Here is a 24,754-nt window from a genome sequence, read left to right on the forward strand (position 1 = left end):
GTGTTTCTTTTTCTCTGTTCTTTTCTCCTCCTTTGTTCCACCATATATACTTAAATTGGGGTTGTTCACCCTGGAGAAGAGAAGGCTGCGGGGAGATCTCATTGCAGCCTTTCAGTACTTAAAGGGAGCTTATAAGAAAGATTGGGACAGACTTTTTAGTAGAGCCTGTTGCAACAGGACAAAGGGTAATGGTTGTAAACTAAAAGAGGGTAGATTTCAACTAGATATAGGGAAGAAATTTTTTATGATGAAGGTGGTGAAACACCGGAACAGGTTGCTCAGAGAGGTGGCAGATGCCCCATCCCTGGAAACATTCAAAGTCAGGCTGGACGGGGCTCTGAGCAACCTGAGCTCATTGAAGACGTTCCTGCTTGCTGTTGGGGGGCTGGACTAGATGACTAACTTTAAAGGTCCCTTCCAACCCAAACTATTCTATGATTCTATGAAATTCACTTATAAGAGACTTTTATAGCAATCTGTTTTAATATTCTGGGTTAGGGTTTCTTAAGCCCTTTAATGTGATGAACTGTATATATAGTGTGACTACAGATACCACATACCACTCCATTCATACTGGCCTGGACAACCTCTTCTAGGCCATAGAACTGTTGTCCAAGTTCATTCATTTCTTAGCTTTGCAGATATTACCATAAGAAGTATTGAACAGATATTCCACTCTCTCAAAAGAAATCAAAGGAAGGCTATCCACAAAGGTTAGCTTTCACCTGGGAAAGCTGATTGCCATAGATCAGCTTCTTTAGATGGATGAGTGGAAGCAGAAGCCTTACTTTGCTGCTCTGAATCACCCAGTGGCAGAAAGACAGCATAATGAAATTCATGATTCCAAAGAAAGAGAAAGTAAAAGTTGAAAGTAGTTATTAACTTCAAAAACAAACACATATTAACTAACTCAGTTTACTGGCAAATCATCTTTCCAAGAAGCCCTAGGGAATAAAAGAACTCAGAACTGAATATTGCTGAAGGAAATTATACTTCAGGGAAAGCACCAATTTATCTTAACATGCGGAAAAAAGTACCAGGGGGGGCAGGGAAATATCTGTTTAAATAAAGCATCCCTAGGTGACTGTATTAGGAACTCTGAGGACCTGAACAATGAAGACATTGCAAGGTGGGAGGAGAATGAGGGGCAGGTAGGACATGAGTACAGGCAAACAGAAAAGGGTAACATACAATGTTGGGACAAGGTATCATTATGCTGCAAAATTAATTCCATCCAGTGAGACACCTGTAAGGCAAAATACCACTTAAAATATACTACACTTTTCCCTGACCTCTTTTTTTTTTTTACTTTTCCATTAAAAACAGAAAGAGAACTAATAAATTTTGGAAGTTTTTACCTTTGTCCTAGACTGAACTTGTTCTTTACAGATGAGGCATTTTTTCACCCGTGGCGAACACAGAGAACATGTGGCAATGTGTCCACATGGGCCAAACAGAGTATCTCTCTTCATGTCTGAACACACCATACATTCTTCTAAGGTTTCAGAATCGTTGTTGATCATAGATGGACTTCGGGAACCAACCTGACCACTACAAAGAAACCTTGCAGTCAAACTTACTTTTAAGAATTTTTAAAATTCTTCATTTAAAATGCACATGAATTGGCTGTTTACCTATATACTCCTGTGCATTCAGGCATCAGTGTATCACCATAAAGCAATCCAAACTGCATTTCCCCAAACATACAGTTGACACCAGAGTGCAAGGTCACATGGTCAGATAAGACGTCGTACAGAAACAGGCCACACAAGACAGAATAGCATCTCATGAATATAAAAAACCCTTCCCTCCCATTCTAAGAGTTTACTTTATTAACAGAGATGTACCCTGTAGATTTAGAACTGCACAGCTTAACACTTTAACCTTCAATATACTTCCAATACTTAGCAAATGACAGGCTTGTAAAAGAACCCCCAAACTCCGAATGAATTCACCTCGGATCTTTGTCCTATGCTGCTGCTCACCCAGCAGAGGGAGCGCGGGTTGAACCTAACCAGCCCATTCCTACAGCCCGCTCAAGCCCATAAAAGGTGGTGAGAAAGAACAGCCACAGGGATGAGGCTGAGACAGACAGACACAGAGAGAAAGACTCTGAAGAAAATAAGCACCTTACACACCAGGGTAGCATCAACAAAAACAGTCTCTCTCCGTGACATTTTGCAAGTACGTTTTTGATTTCCATGCAGGAATTAAGGATGAGAATCATGTAAGCCAACAGTGGGAACACAACCAGGACAAGTAGCAAGCTGAAAATTCTCATACTGCATGCACTTGATAACATGGCATTTCACTGAAATCAATTCCTAGAGAAGTGCTTCTGAGACATCAGACCTACCCTCTCTTTCTTCTACAGGATCATACAATCATTCAGGTTGACAGGTACCCAGGAGGTCACCCACTCAAGGCAGGGTCAACACTGAATTCACATCAGGTTATACCTGGCTTTGCCCATTCCAGTCTTCAAAACTCGCACGGACAGATATTTCACAACCTCCCTGGGTAACCTGTCCCAATGCTTAGTTATTCTTCCAGTGATTTCCACCCCCTCGCCCTTTTCTGGATCAGTTTAAGTTCTACCAACCTCCAACTGCACGTTGCCACCTTCCCATTCTCCTCCCTCCCATTTTAACATGTATGAAAGTCCTGTAAGACTTGTGTAAGTTTCAACTAGTGTATTTGTAAACAGCATTCAATGTACTATAGAATACAAAGAATTAATTGAAAATCAAGAAAAATCTTGTATATTTTAACACTATTGCTAATAAAGGCACAATGTTTTGAATTAATCAGTTAATCTATAGAAAGCAGAGATTTGGAAACTGTGTATTTTATCAATATACAAACCTGACTTTTTCTTTGTGACATTTAGCCAATGCTTTGCAGAGACTAGGATCAGGGCAGAGGTCGAGAGGAGACTGACCCTTCTTATTACGAATGCTGAGGTCAGCTCCGTTGGCTGCCAGGAAGCAGGCAATAGATGCTGCGCTCTTCTTCTCTGCTCCCTGAGTGCCAAGTCCCATTATTAACTGAAAGAAAACAAATATGTAAGCAACTTGAGAGACTCTCTAAACAGTTAGGAATAGTCTGGCTAAAGGAAAACTACTCGACGTGCGCACATGCAGATACACACGTACGAACAAATCTGTAGGTCCAAGGAAGCATCTCTAGAACTAAAAATCAAAACAATTGTATGGTTGCTTAATACTGAGTCAGCTATACCCAACCTTCCTTTAAGGAACTAAAATTCAGCACAGAATAGTTCAGCTATTGAAGCATTCAATCTCCTGCACGCCTATACTCACTTTGAAGTGGCTGTCCTTCTATATAAGCACTGTAAAGGGCAAAGTCCCAGTGGGTATATTCAGAATACACTTAAAGTATACTGAAATTTCTGAGTGCAGACAAAATGCTACCACCACCACACTTGGACCGTAAAATGCAGTTGGGCAGAGAAGTGAATACACACACTTTTACTCTAGTGAGTAAAGCACCAGCACAAGAAAGACTTGATTTCAGTTGCCTTCTCAGCCTGGAGGGATTTAAACTCACATACCTGTCCTCCTGGGCTAATAATGTAACGCTCCTTCACCCTATTACAACTATTACTGTATTTCTGTATTAGCGTACTGATTAGGCACAATTCACAGAGCCAGCTAGAAAAATAAAGAGAGAAGGCTCACTACCCAGCAACGAAAGGATTCACCTACTCTGGAGCATTCTGGGCCTGCTCCAACATCTTTTTGTATTAAAGCTTGATCAGATAAAACACATAAGTATAATGCAGACTACATATAACACAAAACTGCTGGCACCACTAAGAATCCCTCAGCAAACTACACTAGACTATATTCAAACGAACAGCTTTGGCACAGCTAGGACAACTCCAATTCAAGGAGTTTTAAGTGCTGAATTCCAGAAATATAAAGACTTTGACACTAGGATAAAGGCAGGATTTTGTATGCACCTCTTTCCCATTAATTGGTTTAAGTGCCCAACTTGACTGATGTACATCTTTCTTTGCCACTTTCAGTTTGTACAATCTATCCCTGCAGGTGGTCTTCTAAAAGCTGGGTGTCAAGTATCACCCCTAAAAATTAAGTAATTTTGGCTGGATTAACAACCATTTTGTATTTAAAGAACTAGATGTGCTATTTTAGACCCAACAGAATACAGGAGTACATTTAAAATACCAGATACCTGTCACTGTAGCCCTAGAGGTTGCATATCTTGAAGTCTGAACTACAAAGAAAACAGTTTTCAAAACCCTTCTAGTTATTTCCCCCACCCCTCAGAGGTGACTTGTGAAGAAAAAGGCTTGGTTTGGGTCCATGTCTTGCAGGAGATGAAGTATGTATTAGAAGTCTTTACCCTGCCTTGAAAACTGCAAGATTATCCTTCTCATCATACAGCCACCCAGTTTCCTAGAGAAGCAGTTTTTTTAAACCTCAGTCTATACATTTTTTTCTAGTTAGGAGTTTTTATATCAATAAGTATCACTGAGGTGCTATGAGACTCTTGAAGGTCATTTCATGAATTCACAGATACTCATGTTCCTCCATTCTTCCCTATGATCAGGTAAGAACAGTAAAACTTGAAAGACTTCATACCAGGAAAACCAGGAAGTTATGGAAAGAAATTGTTTTGTGGTGTTCAGATCACAGAACATTTTTGTTTATAAATTCAGACCATTTTTCTGCACCTCAATTACAGCATTGGCTGAAGTGAAGCAGAGATTTTATCTAGCTTCAGCCAGAGTACCTTGGACCATGTCAGTAACCCAGCCAAGGTAGCACAACGCCGACTGAAAGCTGATTTGCTCCGAGGTTGGCAGAGTACACTTTTTGAAGGCATGCCAACACCAAACAATTTGCTGTAGTCCTTTCTTACTTGCTGGGACAAGAGTTCTCTTACCATCCACACTGGTACCTCATGGGCTCTGAGCTGTTCCTGAACGAACAGCTATTGTATCTCCAAAAGGAAAATCAAACACAGCTAACAGGACAGTTTGCTTCACTCGGTGTGGATATACACTACGCCAAGACTGGCTCCTCCACCTGGAACAGTCATCAACATTATTCAAGAAAATCTTGAGTCCTAAAATGCCTCTGTGTGCTGTATGCTTTAAAAACACCAAGACAATATTGCATCCCATGACACTTCTCTGGTAGTCTGCAACATTTCAGGCACACAGAAGGAAAAAAAAAAAAAAAAAAGAAAAAAAAGAAAACAAACCACAACTCAACCCATGCACAAAAATAAACATTATGTCTTAGTGCCTATTACGGCTGCAGCAAGCCTCCTCTGGAGGGTGCTTGCCCTGAGATGCATCAAGACAAGCCAGTCCCAGCTAATTCACCTGCGAGAGAGAAGACTCAGTGTAATCCACACAAACAGCATAAACGACATCTAAGTTATCATAGCTACTGAGCTATCTTTGAAGCTGTAAGCACCTAACTGACTTCCATTAGAGTTTCTTTAGTTTAAGTTAGGATTTAGGTGGCGGCATCATTTTGAATCTTGAAAGCATTTTAAGGGTCTGAAAAATGCCTATATTAAAATAAATTACACTAAACGAGCCTGGGGAATGATACATTTATTTAGAATAAAAACTACCCTAGACCAAGGAACACTGCATCTATAATAAAGCAACTGAAACAACTTTTTTTGTGGTGGTGGGGACTGTACTTCAGAAAATTTCTTCTCCTCCCAGATGTACAATCATCGCAATGGGCTGGATGAAGAACATTTAAAATTATTTAAAGAAATGGGCTTCACCACTCATAGCACTTGAACACAGAAACGTTTTTCAGATTGATACCTAAGATGTGTAGGGCTTTGTGTATTATCAAGATTGTTCACTACATGCATTTTAAATATTTTATCAAAAAACAGCTGAAGAAACCTAACAAAAATTGTTTTAGTTATTACGACAGCTTAATGTTGACATTCGGAAGGAATTACTAAAAATCAATGCTAAAGAACTCATTCCATATAATGCCACTTACGAAATAAGCTCACGATATCAGTCAAAAGTTTGTTTCGTATTTTAAACCATGCTCGAAGCAAAAAGTAACAAATGGTAAAATCTCAGTGGAGCTGCTGTCCAACCAACTTTATCAAATATGAAAAACCTCTAAAACCCTGCAAGTTAATTTTTTGTTATTTTTCAGTTTATTCAACTGGAAAAAAAAAAATCCTTATTTGTTGAAGTACTATACTACAAAGAGGCACCCTACGGGGCTAGTAGGTTGGTATCTTCAGGACAGTAGTCCAAAGTTAATTAAAATTTAGCCAAGCAAAAATGAGCTCTAAAATACTAAAGATTTACGTATCAGATTTGCTATCACATAGACTAAAGGAATCTGACATGTTTTCTCCATCTTTAAAGAAATTAATAAAAATTAATCCCAAAAATACAGACTCCATGAATTTAACTTAAGTCACCATATTCACAAAAAGAAAGCCTTTCTGTTTCTCAGACTAAACTATTAATCCTATTTATCCTCTATCATCCATCACCTGTATTTGCAATTCTACACAAGACATTACAAATGTGTCCTTGGATCGCTTTAAAGGTCCAGATGCCTGCACATATTTCAGCAGCCTAGATCCTGTCTTTTTTTGATATACGATTTTGGCCAAAAGGCGGCCTACTATTAAAAGTGTTCACTGGTAAAATCTAGTTTATAGCATTTTTACATTACCCTTAAATAAAGGTAGGTAGGTACAAGTATTGTTCTCAATTACTATTTTCCACAAAACAACATTTTCAAGATAGTTTGATCTGCTGATCACCTTAAAGAGTTTTCAGGTATATCTTAGTCAAACTTTACTCCATCTTTTACATTTCAGCCACATCTTATGTTGCTGCCACATAAAATTAAAATAAGCAAGTTTTCACCTCTTTTCTGGGGGCACATATCTTCTCCACACTGCTTAAACCTCCCAAATTTGTTAATTAGGCAAAAAAGTTTTTTTTTTTTCAGCTAAACAAAGCGCAAAAAAATGACCAATAGTTTGATCAAGCTAATACAGGAGGTACTGGTTGATTGTGAGGTTTTGGTTGTTTGGTTGGGTTTTTTGTTTGTTTGTTTGTTGTTGTTTTTTTAAACATCAGCACGTTTTTAGGTGACCAGAGAGAAAATCATGCAGGGATTTGTTTGTTTGTTGCGTTGTCTTCCCCCTGCCTTTTTTTTCAATTATTATTTTAATAGGAATAAACCAAAAGTTTAATTTTTTTTTTTTTTTTTTTAAACCAAGGATACGTCTCAAATGAAACTAGAAGAAAAACTTATTCTTTGAAACATAAAATCCCCCAAAACTAAAATTTAAAAAGGCAGTAGAAAAAAAAAAAAGCCCACTTCTTGTGTTAAAAAACTCAAACCACAACAACTCTAGTTTCTCACTAATAAGACGGGCAACAGAGAAAACTATTTATGAAATGCTGAATCACAGAAAAAGTATTTCTCTCCTGTTCATTCGTTTCACAGTTAAATACATGCATATTAAGTATTTTGGCCACCTCTCACAGAGTCCATTTCAGATCATGGAAACAACTGAGCTGTAATTGCTTTCCTCCTCTCACTTAAAAGGACGCTAGCATTTTCTTACATATACCAGTCATATTTTAAATCTTTTTTCAAAGCTTATTCCAGTGTATTTCTGCGAGATTAAGTAATCAGTCTGAAAAACATTTGTTGTACAGTGGAATTATTGTTTTGAACAAAGGCTTTTTAATAAAGTTGTTGGGGTTTTTTTGAATTAAATGAATGTCATTTAACATTTAAAGACAAATTTGTTGTCTTTCTCAATCCCAATCACTCAAAAATTTTACTTCTCCTTTGCCTATCAACAAAACTATAAACTTCAGTTTTGCATATGGTGTTCACACAGCTTTCTGGGTGTGAGCATTTCTTTTTTCAATAAAACATTTTGACCTTTATTACCTGGAGTTTCTTAGACTATTTCCTTACTACAGGACAATTTCTGAAATGAACTCTGTCAGAAAGATACATAACAATAAACATATAAAGATTAAGAATGCCTTGTTCTAACAGAATAAGCTTTCAGAAGGTTACAGAAGCAGCTGAACAATTAAAGCTACAAGGACATGCAAGATGTTGAATCACAGAAAACATAATTTTAGTCTTATTCTGTACTGTGATACTGCTTATTTTTCTTTCCTAAAAAGCTATTTTTGATTTTTTTGGTAGCCATACACATTCACTATGGAAGACAGATTTGTAGAAATATTTTGAACTAAATAAGCCATTTTTTCTTTAACAAAGACAATAAACACATGTGAAAAGCCACATATAACAATACGATTTCTGCCTACACTGCAGTCTAATGCAGAATGTCTATGTAAATTTATGCTGCCAAAAACCAGTTCAACAGTACAGAACCAGACAAACTAGACAAATAAAGAGACAAATGTGCAGGGGAAAAAAAAAAAAGGAATAAATAAATGCATTTTATTTACTGTGTTCTTTGATGGCTCCCAAGCAGTATCTACCTTGCCCACATCTTGCATGTCTTGGAGTTGGCGGAGCTGTGACAGGGTGTGGTGTCTCAGGGCTTCATGCAGGGGAGTATCCCCATCTTTATCCTGAATATCCAGCTTAGCACCTGCACGGACTAAGAGCTGAAACGAGAGAGAAACCAATTTAAAACTCAAAAAAAAAAAAAAACTATTTATTCCTTTTAAAACTAATTTCAGTGAAACTATGGTTTAGGATGCTCTAGCAGGTCCAAAAGGGTTATTCTTATCTTGCTACAATTTACAGTTGAGTTTATTTAAATTTATTTTCCATACTTGGAGCTCAGCCCTCAACTGAAGCACTTATCTCTTCAAATATCAAGCTTATTTCAGCAGAAGCCTAATGCTTGCCTGTCCTCTGAAGAAGCACTACAAGAGATGCTATTTTAGAGACTTCTTTCTACTGTCCAAAACCTTTAATTCTTACAAGATAGCCTACAAACAATGTAACATATTACAGCAATATATCAGAAACAGAACAAGTGGGCAATAATTTAGATATGTACATATTCTTTACTATTAGGTTTCAACGACCTCAAAAATCACCACTTTCACACCATGCTAAACTTTACAGCTTAATTTACAGTATCCTTCCATTAGCAAAGTAGTTAAGCATGTACTTAGGTTTATCTTTATTCAGCAGAAGACATAAAAACCACTGACACTATTAAATACTATCTTAGAACACTTTAGAAAGTAATGAACTGTAAGACTCATCTTTAAGGCTAATTTTAGACACACATTCCAGGTCACATGACACAAAAGCAAGCATAAGGCTGCACAGGCCCTCCTATTCATATTGCCTTTGCATACAGCCCTCCCATAATTCGATACACCAGAACTTTCTTAAATATGCTGTTAAACAAAACAAATCAACACAGGCTGACAGATAACAATCGCCCCTAAAAATTAAACCCTGTCATTGTTGCTATTCAGAAACCTGTAGATAGCAGCTGAGGTTTTAACTTTAGTTTTGAGCTTCTGCTACTCCGCAAAGTTCAGATTAGCAGCAGAGACAAAAGGCACAGCCTAGACACAGGAATACATGAAGTGGGATCTCCCTCTTCAGAACCTGCATGCTTACAAGGATCTCAGCCTCTTGGAATCAAAGAATCTCAGACTCTAGAAAAGGAAAATAGCTTAAAAGGAATTCAGAACTTAATTTCCAAGGAAATACCTGCCTGTGATTGACTGCAGCTTACCATTTTCCCCAACCTTTTCTTCCACAAGTGAAACCAAGAAAACCAGATAATAGTTGCAACACACTCGCCCCAACTTCTTACACTCTCTAAATGGACTTACTCTGGCCCAACTTTTCTTTCTCATATTCTTATCTTGTGTCTGCCACTAGCTATTTACTGCTTACGAGCTTCTTCTGGAAGAAAATCTATAAAAGAACTGTTTTCAGAGCAACGTGGAATCCTTGGCTGCCATGAAAATTCAAAGCCTTTGCAGAAGTTAAAAAAAATTAAAAAAAGCAAACCACCACCCTTTGTCATGGGAGCAGGGCTTTTAAAAGAACCCTGCTACCTTTGACCACTATTCCACAGATGCCTGAGGGTACAACCCAGCCCTGGAAGGTACCCAGTAAGAATTAACTTTGAAATACGGAGCCAACATGCTCTTTGCATGGTTGCACGAGTTATTTTAGGACTTCTCAAAGTTAATCCAGCTCCGAAGTACGGATACTCTACAGGGTCATTCCCTTAAACATTCTCAGATATAAGCATGTCAGTCCAATACATATACTAGTTCTTCAACATGCCTACCTTCCTGCTCATCTGCTACATTAGTATTGTATTCCCAGGTACCGTGTCAGTTCCAGAAGGGCACAAGAGCTCACCAAATATAGCTGCGAATAGCTTGCAGGATGCAAATGACACTGACTCTAGGAAACCATTCTTTTGGTAGCAAGCAGTTCCAGATATAGGGCCATATCACATGTTTCACTGTAATGGGATCACATCCATCAACCCTTGGAGATGGAGAAACCTTGTGGCAAAATAACACTAAACAGAACCACAGATATAGGTCTGCATAGGGGGGACAATTCTCTGCAGGCCTAAATAAGAGATAGCTTTTAACATGCCACGACTCTCACTCTATAAAGACAAAATAAAAAAAAAATTACTCAGAGGGCCAAGGCCAGGTTGATGTATTCACTCATAGGGAACATGTCCTATAGCAGTGAGTGCTCTCTCTGAGCCTCAACAACCCACGCTAGCAATCCAAACACTAAGTCACATAGGTCCCCTATGGACAGGGCACACAGGCCCTAACGGGCAAGCTGTGCCAGACTCCCGTTTCCTGTGCCAGTCACAAAGTTTTCTTAAACTGAAGTATTAATTTTTGCAACCATGCGAGCGAAAAACAGAAACAGCATGACTTTCACCGGTAAGGTACTTCTGTTACTGCTTATAGCCCTCCCAAGCTAAGAACAGGGAGTTACACACTCAGAAGACTGAAAAGTAGTTAAACTCGTAAAAAGCTGTTTCACTTAGCTACAATTTGCAAAAGTTATGAGCAAGAATAATTACTCATACAGCAAGAGGCATCAGAAATGCTATTTGAAGGTCCCATTACAGGATCACAAGACTCAGACATGTAACAGTGGAACACATTCTCCCTTACTCAATAAGGAGGGATGCTGGAATTGGCAACTGCACAGAGGAAACTATAATGTACATGTACAAAAATTTAGCATTCCTGAAGTGTCCTTCATATTGCCAACTGACCTTCTGAGCAAATTAGCAGGTTTCTGAATTGATCAAAATTAATCATACAAACATTCAAGGGCTACAAGTTGTTAAATCATTTTTTAAATATTCATGAAGCACCCATGTTTTAACAGCTACCATCAGCTTGAATCAAGTACCATTAACCATATGGCTTATTGCAAATAAGATACTTACCCTAACAATTTGTGTATGCTGTCGTTCAACGGCAAGGTGCAGAGCAGTTTGCTGGTTAACATTCTGGATATCCAGGTTAGCATTGCCCTGAAAGATATTCAAAGCATTAGATCATTATCATCCTAGCAGTTCATCTACAGGCAAGGCAGTCCACTAGGGCACTGAATATGACCCTGAATATGATTCCTAGTTTGGAGGTTTGAGAGCAGAAGTGATTAAATACTTTAATTATTCACTGTACAGATGTTGATCTGTTGAATCAAACGAGGTATCAAATTCTTCGGTCCCTCTGCACCATTAGGCCACTGTAATGATCTCAAAGGCAAGTTTGACCTTTACAGCTCACCACGTGTCCTTCCCTGCTCCATCGCTTCTGCATTGCAATTGCAGGTGTAAAGCAGCAAACTATTTTCACATCAGACGGTTAACTGAACTGTGACATTTAAATCCTCCTGACAGAAGAGTCCTACCTGATGCACCAAAAGTTCAGCCACTTCCACATGATTATTGAGAGCTGCCAGATGCAAGGCAGTGTAACCATCATCTTTCTTCTCATCAACAATCCATGGTCGTGGTAACTTGGACAACAATACACGCATTGCACTGAAATAAACATCCAGAGATGGCATAAATGCACATATAATGTATTTGTTGAATGACAATAGGACAACAGTAAAACAATATTCATTCTCAGAACTACAAAGTAGTAGTAGCTAAAATAACATTAGCGTTTTTTCAAAAAGAAAAAGTGGGTGAAAAGCTATACCAACAGTTCCAAAGAATAATTTCATGTTCAGTTCCTTCTAGTTAAAGCATACAAACCATATAATACCCAAACCAGAGTGTGGGAATCAGATTTTATTTTTTTTTTTCAGAAGAATGTTATCTAACAGTAAAAATTACCTTAAAAAAAAGTATTCATACAAATTCTGAAACATAGATGACAGAAGTTGTTCTCCCTCAAAACCCTTATAGCATCCTTTACTTAATTATTTAATGAGCAAGTTCCACTACATTAGATTTCTTTAAAATGATCACTTTATAAACTGATGCCATTGGCTGTAACAGTTAAGACTTTCAATTTCTGAGATAAAACTGGAGTAAGATCTCTTAGGCACAGAAAAAATAAATGCTGAAACTGTAAAGCAAATATTAGTGGAATATTTTCATAACAGATAGTGGCTGAGTATAACACATCATGGCAGTGTCTAGTACTCCACCCCACTTCTGTATGTGCTTACCTGGATGTGTACCAAAGGGGATTTATTATCTTACACCTCAAATTCAAGGGTGGGGAAAAGCAACTTGATTACTACAGTATTAAAGCAGACTAAAATCCACAAAGTCCAAAGACTGTAGTGTTAAGGGTATTAATAACACAATGCTAGATAAACAAATTGCTCAATCTTGTATTCTCTCAGAAATATACTTTTCTTAAGTTCATGTGTCTTCACTTAGCTTTTGGAATAGGTAAGTAACCAAACTTAAATCCCTTATTGTCTTATCTTTATAAACAGCACATGCAGCTCCCTTATGACAGCTCCCGAGACAGAAACAGAAAACCAGAAACTGCTACAATCTTGTGCCAGGAAACCTCTTCTGTCATCTGATCTTTCCCTACCATTGAAGCAACATGCTATTTACAGGAGAAAACAGAGCTTCTTCACAAAATTCAAACTTTAAAATCCAAGTAATACTAGCTAATGCAAGTGGAACCACTTAGTCACAGAATGCCTTGCAAGGCAGATACCATAACTGAATTAAACAGTTCTTCATTAGGCACCTGATATTGAAAACGTGGGATCTCAATAAGCCTCAGAAATATCCTCATAAAACGAGCCTCTTAGCTTTTACTTTAAAATATTCTCAACAGATAGCAATAAGATGACTGCACTGTCAAGTAATAACTGAGCTCCTAATTCATTCCAATAATCTGTTACCTTGAACATCCACACTGCATAAGTGCCATTCACTCCTAAGCTCTCTTTTAGAGTAAGCCAACAAGTTTCCTATAAAACAAACAAACAAAAAGCTGTGGTTCTGGGGATAGCTCACTCCAATGAGCACTCCTGAAAAGCAGAAGTAAGAGTCCAGGAGGTAGACTATTGTACCAGTAAGAAAGTGCACTCCTTCCTACACGCTGCTTGGACGCTATCCTAACAGACCCTGACTTGTTAAGCATCTCCATTTTCTCCTGCTACTGCACTGAGCACGCAACATAAATCCTCAGTTTCACACTTAATACACCATCCTGGCAATTGCAGGATAACAGTCACTTTTTCCCACCCCAGATTCAGAGTGTCTGAAGGAACCACAGCTAAGCAACTGCATCTTCAGGCCGCAGGATCACCCAGGCCCACAGGAGACCCATGACCAACTGCTACGTGAAGCGGCCGCAGAGTGGACATAAGCACTTGGCCAGGAACTGAATGCATTTTGCAGTCTGTGGGTTATCTCAGTCTTTTTAGACTACATCAAAATCACAGCTTTCTTGAGGTAAGCCAATAGATAAGAAACCATTCGCAACCTCTTAAGATTTTTTGTTTTCCTGGCAGGGCTAAGCTTCTCACTTCCTCACAGTCCAAATCACTTATAACACAGCAAAATAAGACAACACTTAACAGATTGTACATTGCTCATTGTGAACCATTGCTCAGCTTCTATTCATAACACCTTCTACAGCTCTGTCACGCGCTAGGAAAAGAGACTAGAATATTTGGAAAAAAAAACCCGCCAACATTAATTCTTTGAGAGATTCATTTATGCAGAAGTTTCCAAAATCAAGGACATGATTTAGTAAAACAAGTTACCAAAGCTTTAAGAAATGTGGCAAAATAAACGAATATTAGTTGCATTGATAAACATCATTTATTTTGTAATGAAATGATGTATTTTCAAACCTAGGATATAAATGTGTCTCTGGTTCAATATCAGAACTGTTGCTAGCTGCCTTAGAGAGGGATCAAGTCTGGAGCACTGTGGTTCGTGTCCTGTCTGGACTGTACCTGGGCACACCACCGTCAGCTCTTCAGAAAGCCGGGCTGATACAGAGCACGCCTCAGGAGCACACGAGACCAGCAGCACAACAAGCCAGTCTACTTTCTACAGTGGCTTCCCACAGGGCTTCTAAAGACCCCATAAAGCTCTAGAGTATCTACTGTGGATCATCGAAAAAACACAACAAAAATTACCTGAAAACTCCTTATGACTGACAGAAGCAATATGACCACTGGAAGTGACCAGTAAAAGGTGGGGCAACAATGACTTAAGAAAAAACCCAAGGTAGAGAGTTTTTGTGGTTTGTGGGGTTTTTTTGGTGGGTTGTTTTTTGGTTTTTGTTTGTTTGTTTGTTTGTTTGTTTGTTTTTTTCTCTCTCCAAAGCAGCTCTAGTCACTAAACAAGGAACCATCCTAATCAACTCAGATGATATTTTATATCCTTTTCTTCAGTAAGGAAATAAGGAAACTGCCAACTCCACAGATAAATAAAATAAATAGAATTTAAAGTACATTCACACACTTTAACAGATGCATTGAGAAGTGAATATACTTCAGAAACATTATTGTTGCCATTTCTTTAACACCTCTCATCTTTCAGAGAAAAGTAAGAAATTCATTGACTTAATATTTTGTATGCTACAAAAAAATTCACTCATCCTCATATTTGTAAGAGTGCCAGCCTTACCAGATCCTCTTTCAAATCCTTTCCTATTTAGTGTGCTGTCAAATACCAGGAAAATTTTCATCTTAAGTTCAACTGTAAAATATTTGGGGGCTAAGACCGCATCTTGCTTTCATATAAATGAGATGCCTGCTACATTTTTGGATGCTTTTAAAATGCATTGGTCCTGCTGAAAAAAACAGAAGGACCAACAAAACAAACAGCTTCTATGTGTAATAGATTTTTATCTTATTTTTCACAGCAAAGCATCAGAGGGCCAGTAACTACTCCTCAGTTGCTTCTGCCTATGCAAGTTAGAGACCACATCTCTATCTTCCAGACTGTGCTAAATTACTGGACAGCAGGATGGAAAGACAGTTTTATGGACATGACACTTCAAAATTCAGCAAGATATTAATATGCTACAAACGGCAAATTCTTTTATGATGCTCAGTGGCTGCATCCTCCTTCTCATTAGCTGAGAGGTAGTTTCTTTCAATGCACAAGATCCTGTTCCTTCACACTGCAGCCTTCCTTCCTACAGCTATTCTATTTTGCAGGATTTTCTAGAGCTGCTGCCAAAATTTTGACAGCTAAGTGGTTACCATTCACAACAGTACTCACTGGAACAGGCATGCATTGTATCATAAAAAGTCGTATTAGTGAATTAATGTTGCATGCCAATTACACAGTAATTCTTGATTCACTTTTCCACACAAAGTGTTAAAGAAGCACTCAAGTTGTACTGCTCCATTTTCCAGACCACAACACAAGTGTGGTCCTGAAAACTTGCTTTCATCTTATATACATTAGAACAGACCACAGACTACTTTCGCTGTAGTTGTATTGAAAAGACCAAGAAAACAGCAAATCTAATGGTAACCCTGACCATGAACTATCGTCTTCAGTGTATTCAACTGTTACAGTTACCTGGCTAATTGAGTAGCTGCAAAGATTGTTGGTAAAATGCTTAAAATTCTTATTGAAACACCAAAATTATGTCATAGTTATGCTCTTTAAAGATTACTACTAAAGCATTAGTGATGAAAACAATTTTGTAACAGGTAAGCTTTGGCATTTGTTGGTCTGCGGTATTTTCAGGTCAGCAGGAAGCTGATAAAGATTTTGGGCCTTTTTCAGTTGGATGATCTTTTGCAAGTTCTGAAATTTTCTAGGTGGGACAACAAAAGAAAAGCTTCAGTGAAAATTTTTGAGGAAGTTGTCTGTAAAGCTTTGAAGGGGGTGAAGAAACTAGTTCTGCTTTCATAGGAGCTAAACACCTGCTCAGTGAAAAAGGTAACAAGAAAGCATATGTGTGTATAAGGGGTTGAGATTAAGGTATCTGTTGCTTTCCCAGGCCCAGCTGTTGGTGGTACAGTGACTTATAAAGCCCACCATAACTAGCATAATTCACCCCCATAAAATGACAATCCAGGCTCTAATACTTAGAAGTGATTTGATAGAAGGAACACCCATTTATACTGTGTTACATTTCGTTTGAGATGTAGAAGACTAAGAGCAAATGCTGCTGCTGAACACACCTTTAATTTGACCTTGCCACATGAGTATTATTAATTTTTTTTCTAAATTCAAGTTTTTAGAGAGACTGGAACCACAGCTTAACACTTATATGCTGTATTTAAATTATAAATAATAGCAGAATTCAAATTCAATATAATGAATTTTATATTTGCAACAAAAAAATGCATCGCAGATCTGAACAATAACACCAATTCATTTTTAGCCATGTAGAGCAGTTGTTTCAACACCAGACATATGAAACAAAAATCATTGTTATGACCAAAGGCATCCTTCCACCCTGCTTAAAAAAATATGTAAAGAAAAAGTAGAGAAGATTCTCTTCTACCAACTGCAGAATGATTTAAACGGGGAAGGTTGGGGATTTGTGGGATAGTAGTGGGGTGGTTTTGTTTGACCTTTTGGGGTTTGTTTGGGTTTTTTTGTTTGGTTTTTTGTTTGTTTGGGGTTTTTTGGGTTTTTGTTGTTTTTTTTTTAAAGAACAGATACTTCAACGTAAAAAAAACCAGAGAGGCTACTTCACAATCAGCATTAGCACATTTAAATTAAATTGCTACTGAAAGACACAATCCCACTCTTCCCTGCACTTCAATTCCTGCATTATGTTGGCTCTACAGACACGTCACTGTCTGGTGAGTGAAGCGCCCTGCCAGACTCTCGATTTGGCAAGTTTGCTTTCAGACAGATCAATGAGCTAATCCAACCTACCCTGCGATTTCACAATCACTAGAAGCGATAGGAATAAGGAAATGATGAAGCTGAAGTTGCAGGGAGGGCAGACTGCCCTTTCCAGAAGCAAAGTCTTAGATCAACATAAACTTATCAGGAATCGTATCTCTAGAGGCTACAAACATTCAGTCACTTTCTACTACAAGTTTCTCTACTCCCCTGCCATTCTCCTCCGTCAGGGTCAGCTTTCCACTGTCTAGCGTGACATGGTTTCATAACATATTTTACAGCAATCCTGTCTTGAAGTATTCACACACACACACCACCTTCTCCACTTATTCCCACCCCTGGCTCAGCTAAACCTGTTCATCTGTTTCCTGTCATGTCCTTAAACGGTTGAAGGAACAGATCAGATTTAAAGACAGTTTCCATTGCAAAGCTTTCTTTAAAGGCTGTGTAGTATGACATGCATTTTAAAACACAACTAGAAGCAAGATTATTTTTTACTAATCCCATTCTTGTCCACCTCTGCTCAAGAAACAAAAATAGCGGTCCCAACACAGCATCTACAAAGTCACCCCTTTTTGTTGGATTATTTCTGACACAGAATAGTACTCCGAGTCTGCTCACTGTGAAGCCAAAGAAATACTTGTACCAACATAGTGCAAGAAGTAACACAGGAGCAGGACAGTGCTATTTTTGGCAATGATATGATCTTAAGTGCACATCAGCACACAATTTCAAGCCAAATCAGTTCCCTGATCTGGTTCACACCACACTCGCTGTGTGTGCAGCACAGGGAGTTACGCTGGAAGAACGAAGAAGTATCCCTCAGGAACAAGTAACAAAGAACAGATTAATATCTTAGACTGCTATTACTGAGCGCTCTGTATCATGAAATTAGAGTTCAATATTTCCTATCTGACTGATGGCTCAGTTAGCATAAGTTTAAGCAAGCAGGCTGTTTCCTTCTTTTTGTCTCTCAGTATTTTCAAGTACCTCTTGGTATTTGAAAAATCGATTTCAATATACATGAACCTAAAGAAAACAATGAAGTATATAAACTGATATGGAATTCACAAAACTTATTCTGTATTAGCCTGGATCTTACACAACACTTTTGTCTTCAGTGTATGATTACGAAATTGAAGAAAGAGAAATGAAAAAATGTGACTTTTACCAGAAAGCTACACTGCAACAGAAGTTACAGGGTAAGCAGCTACCAAGCACAGGACAAAGTCAACACAAAAAGAGGAAGCAAGGAAACTATAAATCCAAGATAGTGGTCCATTCAGGACTTTGCAATTCGCTCTCTGCCCTACAGTACTGATCTTTAATATATTAGTAACTATTAATTACATCAATATTCATTGAGATGTCATTTTCATTTAACAAGTTTATTTAACTTGAGAGACTGAGAGGTTTTCAGCTTTTTCACTCTTCCTGCTCCTGAGCAACATAAAGAATTTTGTCTGAAAAATATAGAGAAAGTCTTGAGGTATTTGGGTTCCTGATTGTTGTATTTAAATGGCTAAATTTCAGTTGCTTTACTCTTTTCTGAAGAAAACACTGGATATACTCCCTACAAATACAAAAACCCCCCTTTTCATATTTTGAATGTGTAGTTATTGGTCGTGTTATAGGCCAACTTTGCACACATGAAAGCCAGATTAATGGACCGAGCTGTTCACTTGATTTCTTTTTTTATTCTTTTCTTCTAAAACTCTTGAGTTTTTTCAAAGAACAGTAGCACCTAATTTACACACGTATTTATTTTTTTAAAGTAATTTTATAGCTAAGCATTATAAACAAAATACTGTGGAATTATTGAACATTATAGTACGGAATTATATGAATTTACTAATTAAAGCAAAGGTATCCGTTTTCCAAATCGTTTCTAACTTGATTTGGATATGGAAACATGGGGCCACAAATCAGCACCAACTTCTTATTTGTAAAATAACAGTATGATTTGCAGTTGAAAACTTAAAACTAGATGTAGGCAAGGCCGCTTAGACCTCAGGTTAAACGGCACGTCGTTGCTCATGGCGTTTTTCACTGATCAAGAAACCAGGTTACACAACCTGCCGTGGCGGCGCAGGACATTTGTTGTTCTATATCTGCGTGAAGTCCTTGCCTTGCTACTAGCAGGGCTGCCTTTTTTTTTTTTCCCTCCCCTCTCTCCCTCCTCCCCCCCCTCCAAAACGTTTCTAAGTATAGTGCCAGCCTCATCAGGGTTTACTAGTAGCAGCGCAAGCTCAGTGAAAACCTGGGAAATCTAACTGGAAACACGAGAGAGTGCTTTATTTGGCAGTGCTAAAAAAACCTGGGGACAAATGGCTCAGCGGCGTGGAAGTGCAGGCTGCACAATCAATAGGCAGAGAGCCGGATAGAAGCTCCCTCCGCTGCCGGATCGACAATCGACAGCTGAGAGACTATTTTTTGCAATGGTTGACTAAATATGGTCAGGGAAGAGAGAGGCACAAGAGAGCCTGTTTGCCTGGGAGTGCATGTTTCAAATGCTTAGCTGCCTATAAAGCCGTAACAGTTTTGCTCGTGCCCTCTGAGTGGGAAATACGGTCAGTGTCTTCTCTAGTGTGCGTGAGGGAGCCCTGACCTCGCTAGCAGACTTGACCTCTGAAGATGGAAAGTAGCTTCAACACAGACCTGCCTACAGTTAAGCCTGGAAACATAACCTCAAGCAAGAAAAGATGCAGTGCAATATCTAAGGAACTAGAAGAAACCAATATTTGCCGGGGGAGGGGGGAGACGATCGCTTTTTTTTTTTGGTGCCTTTTTTTTTTTATGGAAGCGACTCCAACTTTTGGGGGCTCGGTTTGGTTTTTTGTTGTGTGGTTGTTTTTTTTTTTCCTTTTTGCCTGTGATTATTTTCATCTGACAGTGGGCTAAGTCCACCTTCCCTTGGCTTCCTAGAGTTAAGACTCCAAGGATAGATGCTCAGTCCAGCAGACATAAGGTATAATTTTTATACAACATCATCCATATTTTAGCATTCCAAGAAAGGCAGCAGGTGCCAATTAGGCACCGGTCTTTATGCTTTTTTGTTCCTTTTAAGTTTTATCTATTTAAGGTGGTGAGGTACTGTATGCACCGACATTCGCCCCCCCCCTTGCCTCCCCCTCCCATGTAATGAAGAGCTGATTCAGCGAATAGAGTGAGAGAGCACTCAGGATGAGATGGCTGCTGCTGATGTGTCTCTAGGTCATTACCTCTCTTCCAACTGCAAATGCTGCATGATACTAAGCTTACAGGTAATAGAACATCAGGAGACCTGCATTATTCTGCACGTTTAAAGGATGCCTATGACTTTCTGCATGTATAACTTATTTACTAGAATGTTTTCTTATTGTTATATTAATCCCTCTACTCTGGGAACAGCTTAATTTTGAGTGCGTTAAAGTACCAAGCATTTGTAGTGTAAAGAGCAGGTTGAAAGAAAACAACATTAGTCCAAATTTCCTAGCAAAAAAAACCCCAACTTGCTTGGTAGGCAGAATTCTTTTTAAAGAAGATAAACTCAAAAATTGCAATGCCATTAACTGATTGTTCATTTCAGTGAAATATATTCTTATCTTCCTATGCACAACTAAAAAAAATTACCAACTTTAAAAAGAAAAATCTAATAAGCAGTGTGGTAGTGCAATGCTGAGTTCTCAAGTAGGTCTAAGCAAAATTTTCAAGGTGCTTTATCTCAGATGTACATGAAAACAACCTACTTAAAAACTAGAATGTGACTGCTGTGACTCTAATGCTGCATTGCTGTTTCTCCTTGTAGTACTGTGCTAGCTACTGCTACACTCTGATTTGCTCTCTATCAGCTGCACTAGGTTTTTGTCATGAGCTGCAGAAATTCTTACTTCCTCTGCTCTCAGCTTTCCTTACAACTATTACATTTACTAATTGTTAAGCTTATTCCAAATTTACCTTCTAATGCTGTAAAGACAAAGCTTATTTTACTGTAACCCCAATCAACTCCTGAAATGCAAATTAAGCAACCATAAGCTATATCTGACATCCCCTTAGAAGTCAAACCCGTAGTGTACATCAAATATTTAACTACCATTCCAAACCAAGGCGCACAAGGTCTGACAAAACAGGGTTAAACTTGGGGTTTGTTTCTTTGAGGTTGTTTTTTTTTTGGTTTTTGTTTTCTTTTTTAGTTGTCATAAATATTTCAAGTGTGGACAAGATTTTGACTGAAGCAGGTGAGTGCCAATTTTAAAAAATGAGAAAAGCTGCTTGCAGAAGTTTTGAGTAGGTATTAGCTTTCATATGTGACCTTCGGCCTAACAATCCAAATCCTGTCACAGCAGTTAGAGGTTGTTTTCTTAATTCAATGTCATCATCTTTACAATAAGCAGGATCACCAGTGGCATGTGCTGTTGTTTTTTTGGGGGTTTTTTTTGTTTGTTTGTTTGTGGTGGTTTTTTTTTTTTAAAACCACTCTGACCTACAGCAGAAATAAGTATAAACCTGCAAAGAGTTTGCAGAATACAGGATGGGATGAAAAAAGCATGGAAGTGGGAGTGGGGAGGGGAAGAAAATAAGTTTATAACTGCCATGTTAGACGAGTCTATACTTCCCTTCAGGACGCTAGATGCAAACTAGCATGGAAATCTGCTACAAGACCTGAGAGGAAGCTGAAGTTTTTACAGTGGAATACAACAACGAATTCCAAGAAAGCACGTTGCAAAGCTACCAGTGATGCAACTCTCCACTCAAACGTGATCACTCAGAACGAACAGCAAAGACTGCAAAAATCTGGAAAAGCACTTCTAATGTCCATGCCATCCCAGAACAATGAACTATATTCTGCTTTAAGCCACTCTGCAGGTAAATTGCATTGCAAAGTTCAGCTAGAATAATAAGTTTATTTTCTACCATCAGTTAATCATAACATTGTTCTTCCAAAGAATTGTCAGCCTGAGTTTTAACCTAACAGCAACGGAAAGCAGCAAAATACTTTCCAGGTTCATCTGACAGGTAGTCGAGCAACTCTATGTGTACCTGCTCAGAGTACATACTTCTTTATGTACCCATATGAACATACAATGCTATGGAATGTAAAGAAGTATGTATTTTTGGCAGGCACGGAACGACCAGTAAGAGGAAACTAAACAGCTGTTGGAAGAAACAGGTTTCCCTCTTGTTTGAATGACATTCATGTGACAAGTTAACTTGCTAAGGGTCAGCTGGTATTGCCAAAATAACTCATACTTGTTAGTAACGAATCACAAAACATTAAATTAAGTGACTATAAAAGTGGGTAGGAAGAATTGTTAACAGCTAATAAGCAGAACATTAGTTGTAAACAAAGAATTCAAAACAAGGCTGGAAATGAACCCTTGAAACACACCATAGCTGCAAAATTTATCATTACCCGTACTCCTCACTTAATAGATCCTAAACTGATCTTAAAAGCCTGATTACCAAACCGTATCTCATTAAAAACAAGCCATTGTTCTATTAATCACAGCCAGTTCTGTGTACTTCAGATGGTAGTATTTAAATTTACATCTACCATAGAATATTTAATCTACAGGTTGCAACTAAGGCACAAGTAGAAACAGCTGAGAAATTAAGGCTGTGATTTAGAGAAAGGATAGCCAAAATAATTGAGTAGGATAACTTCTGCAATTTAATATATGAGACTTAAGTTAGAATCTTCTCTAAATCAGCACTTATTATGCTCACTGAGCTCTTCGATACAAAGTGCAGTGTCAGGTTTATGCACAGATAGTGACAATACAGAGATTTCTAGGCTGCAGTTGCTAGTCAGCGGATTAAAGCTATTGACAGATTCCTAAATGAAAACACAAATGACAACTACAACCTAGAAGGTAAGTTATCTTAAATACTATTTTCAAATAAGCTGAATTTATTTTAAATCCAAATTTAAGAAAATTGGCCATGAAAATATGACTTTGTAGCATCCAGCAAATTGTAATAACGACATGAGAAATAGTCCTGCAACAGTTTCAAGTTCTAAAAGTGGTATTAATTAAAATATACCAGTGCATAGCATCCCTAAGTAAAGACACTCAACATCAAATTCAGGAACAAGGAAAAACATGAGGAAGGACCTCCCGGCTCATCAATCCAGCCATTCCTATCCATGACAGCAGCCTTCTAAAAGCAGTTATTAAATAGGATACGTCCCTGATAAGTAGGCACATTTGGCCCAGATTAAAGATTCTAACTGTACCCCTGTGCTTACTAAAATGTCTGGGAGGAAAAAAAAGAAAAATAAAAAAAGGGCAATGCACCATTTTTAGATGGAGAATCTTATTTTTAAATACTCACATAATTCTCAAACACCTAATGCTATACATAGCCTGCTATTTGTATTACCTGAAACTATGGAATAACATATATACAAGAAGAAACATTATCTTATACGAACCATTTTCTTATGTAAAATATTGATTTTGTTTTAAAGCTATTTCTCTTATGAGCAGATATTTTTGCATGAAGAATACAGTATGTTAACATCTAAATTAAAACCTGCTTTATAGTGGGAAACAAATCAGATCATGCTCACAGAAGCAGTTTGGTATTACCAACAGCTTTACAGAGGGGTTAATTGCTAAGCGTTTACTACTTTTCTTGAAGAGTTCCTGTCCCTACCACCAATTGATCTGGCTTCCACTATATAATGAGACCATCTTTTTAACAGCTTAAATTTATTTTGAAAGGTTTTTGGTAACAATTCGTCATGTTGTGTTCTTTCTTGTCTTCTTTGTATAACATTGCAATGCTATTCTGAAACAAAATGACAGTTCAGAGTGATACAAAAGTTAAAATTATATGTTGACATTGCTTCCTGCTAGTTCATGCTAGCATATCTCTAAGAATACATATCCAGTCACTGTGAAATGTCACATCCATCACTTAGATCAGCTGTTCAATTTTAACTGAGCACATGCTGAACTTTGGGCATCTGCTGACACAGTTGTAACTCAAACATTTCAACTGTGTGACTGACAGGGATAACAGATGCTGACATTATCAAATGCTACACGGCTTTTTTTCCACGGCCGTTTTTTGTCCCGATATGGCCAGTACATGAAACTGTATTGCTATCCAAAAGCGCACTTGAGCAGCTGTATCTGTAAAACAGTTCCTGTATAACTGGTAAAAATAGAAACTAATTTTATAGCCATCTTTAATGCTTAAGTCCAAGTGACACACCTGCTATGCTCCTATTAGAATACACGGCGTTGCGAATATATTTACATAAATCTTCTCACCAGCATCAGACTATGCAACAAACAGATGTAGACTATACTTGACATACTCATTACTAGTGAATGGCTTGAACTAAGGTTGCCCCCTACTTCCCACTGCAGTCAAAGCGCAAAAAGAATTCAGCATGCAACATACAAAAAAAGCT

The 24,754-nt window shown here is 38.1% G+C and overlaps 1 protein-coding gene across 4 annotated transcripts in view; it reads right to left on the minus strand.

Annotated features, from left to right (window-relative positions):
* Nucleotides 1-24,754, minus strand: part of MIB1 (MIB E3 ubiquitin protein ligase 1) — an 85,389-nt gene that overhangs the window by 16,230 nt on the left and 44,405 nt on the right. For 3 of the 4 annotated variants that reach the window (XM_082325874.1, XM_082325873.1, XM_082325876.1), the window contains 5 exons: nucleotides 11,943-12,075; nucleotides 11,473-11,559; nucleotides 8,504-8,665; nucleotides 2,866-3,047; nucleotides 1,359-1,551 (listed from right to left, as the gene is read on the minus strand). In XM_082325874.1, the coding sequence (XP_082182000.1) occupies nucleotides 1,359-1,551; nucleotides 2,866-3,047; nucleotides 8,504-8,665; nucleotides 11,473-11,559; nucleotides 11,943-12,075 (757 nt within the window). The remainder of the gene's footprint in view (nucleotides 1-1,358; nucleotides 1,552-2,865; nucleotides 3,048-8,503; nucleotides 8,666-11,472; nucleotides 11,560-11,942; nucleotides 12,076-24,754) is intronic. The other variant, XM_082325875.1, reaches the window with a different exon arrangement.

The sequence above is a fragment of the Platalea leucorodia genome (assembly GCF_965183815.1).
Source record: "Platalea leucorodia genome assembly, chromosome: 1".
Classification (NCBI taxonomy): Eukaryota; Metazoa; Chordata; class Aves; order Pelecaniformes; family Threskiornithidae; genus Platalea; species Platalea leucorodia.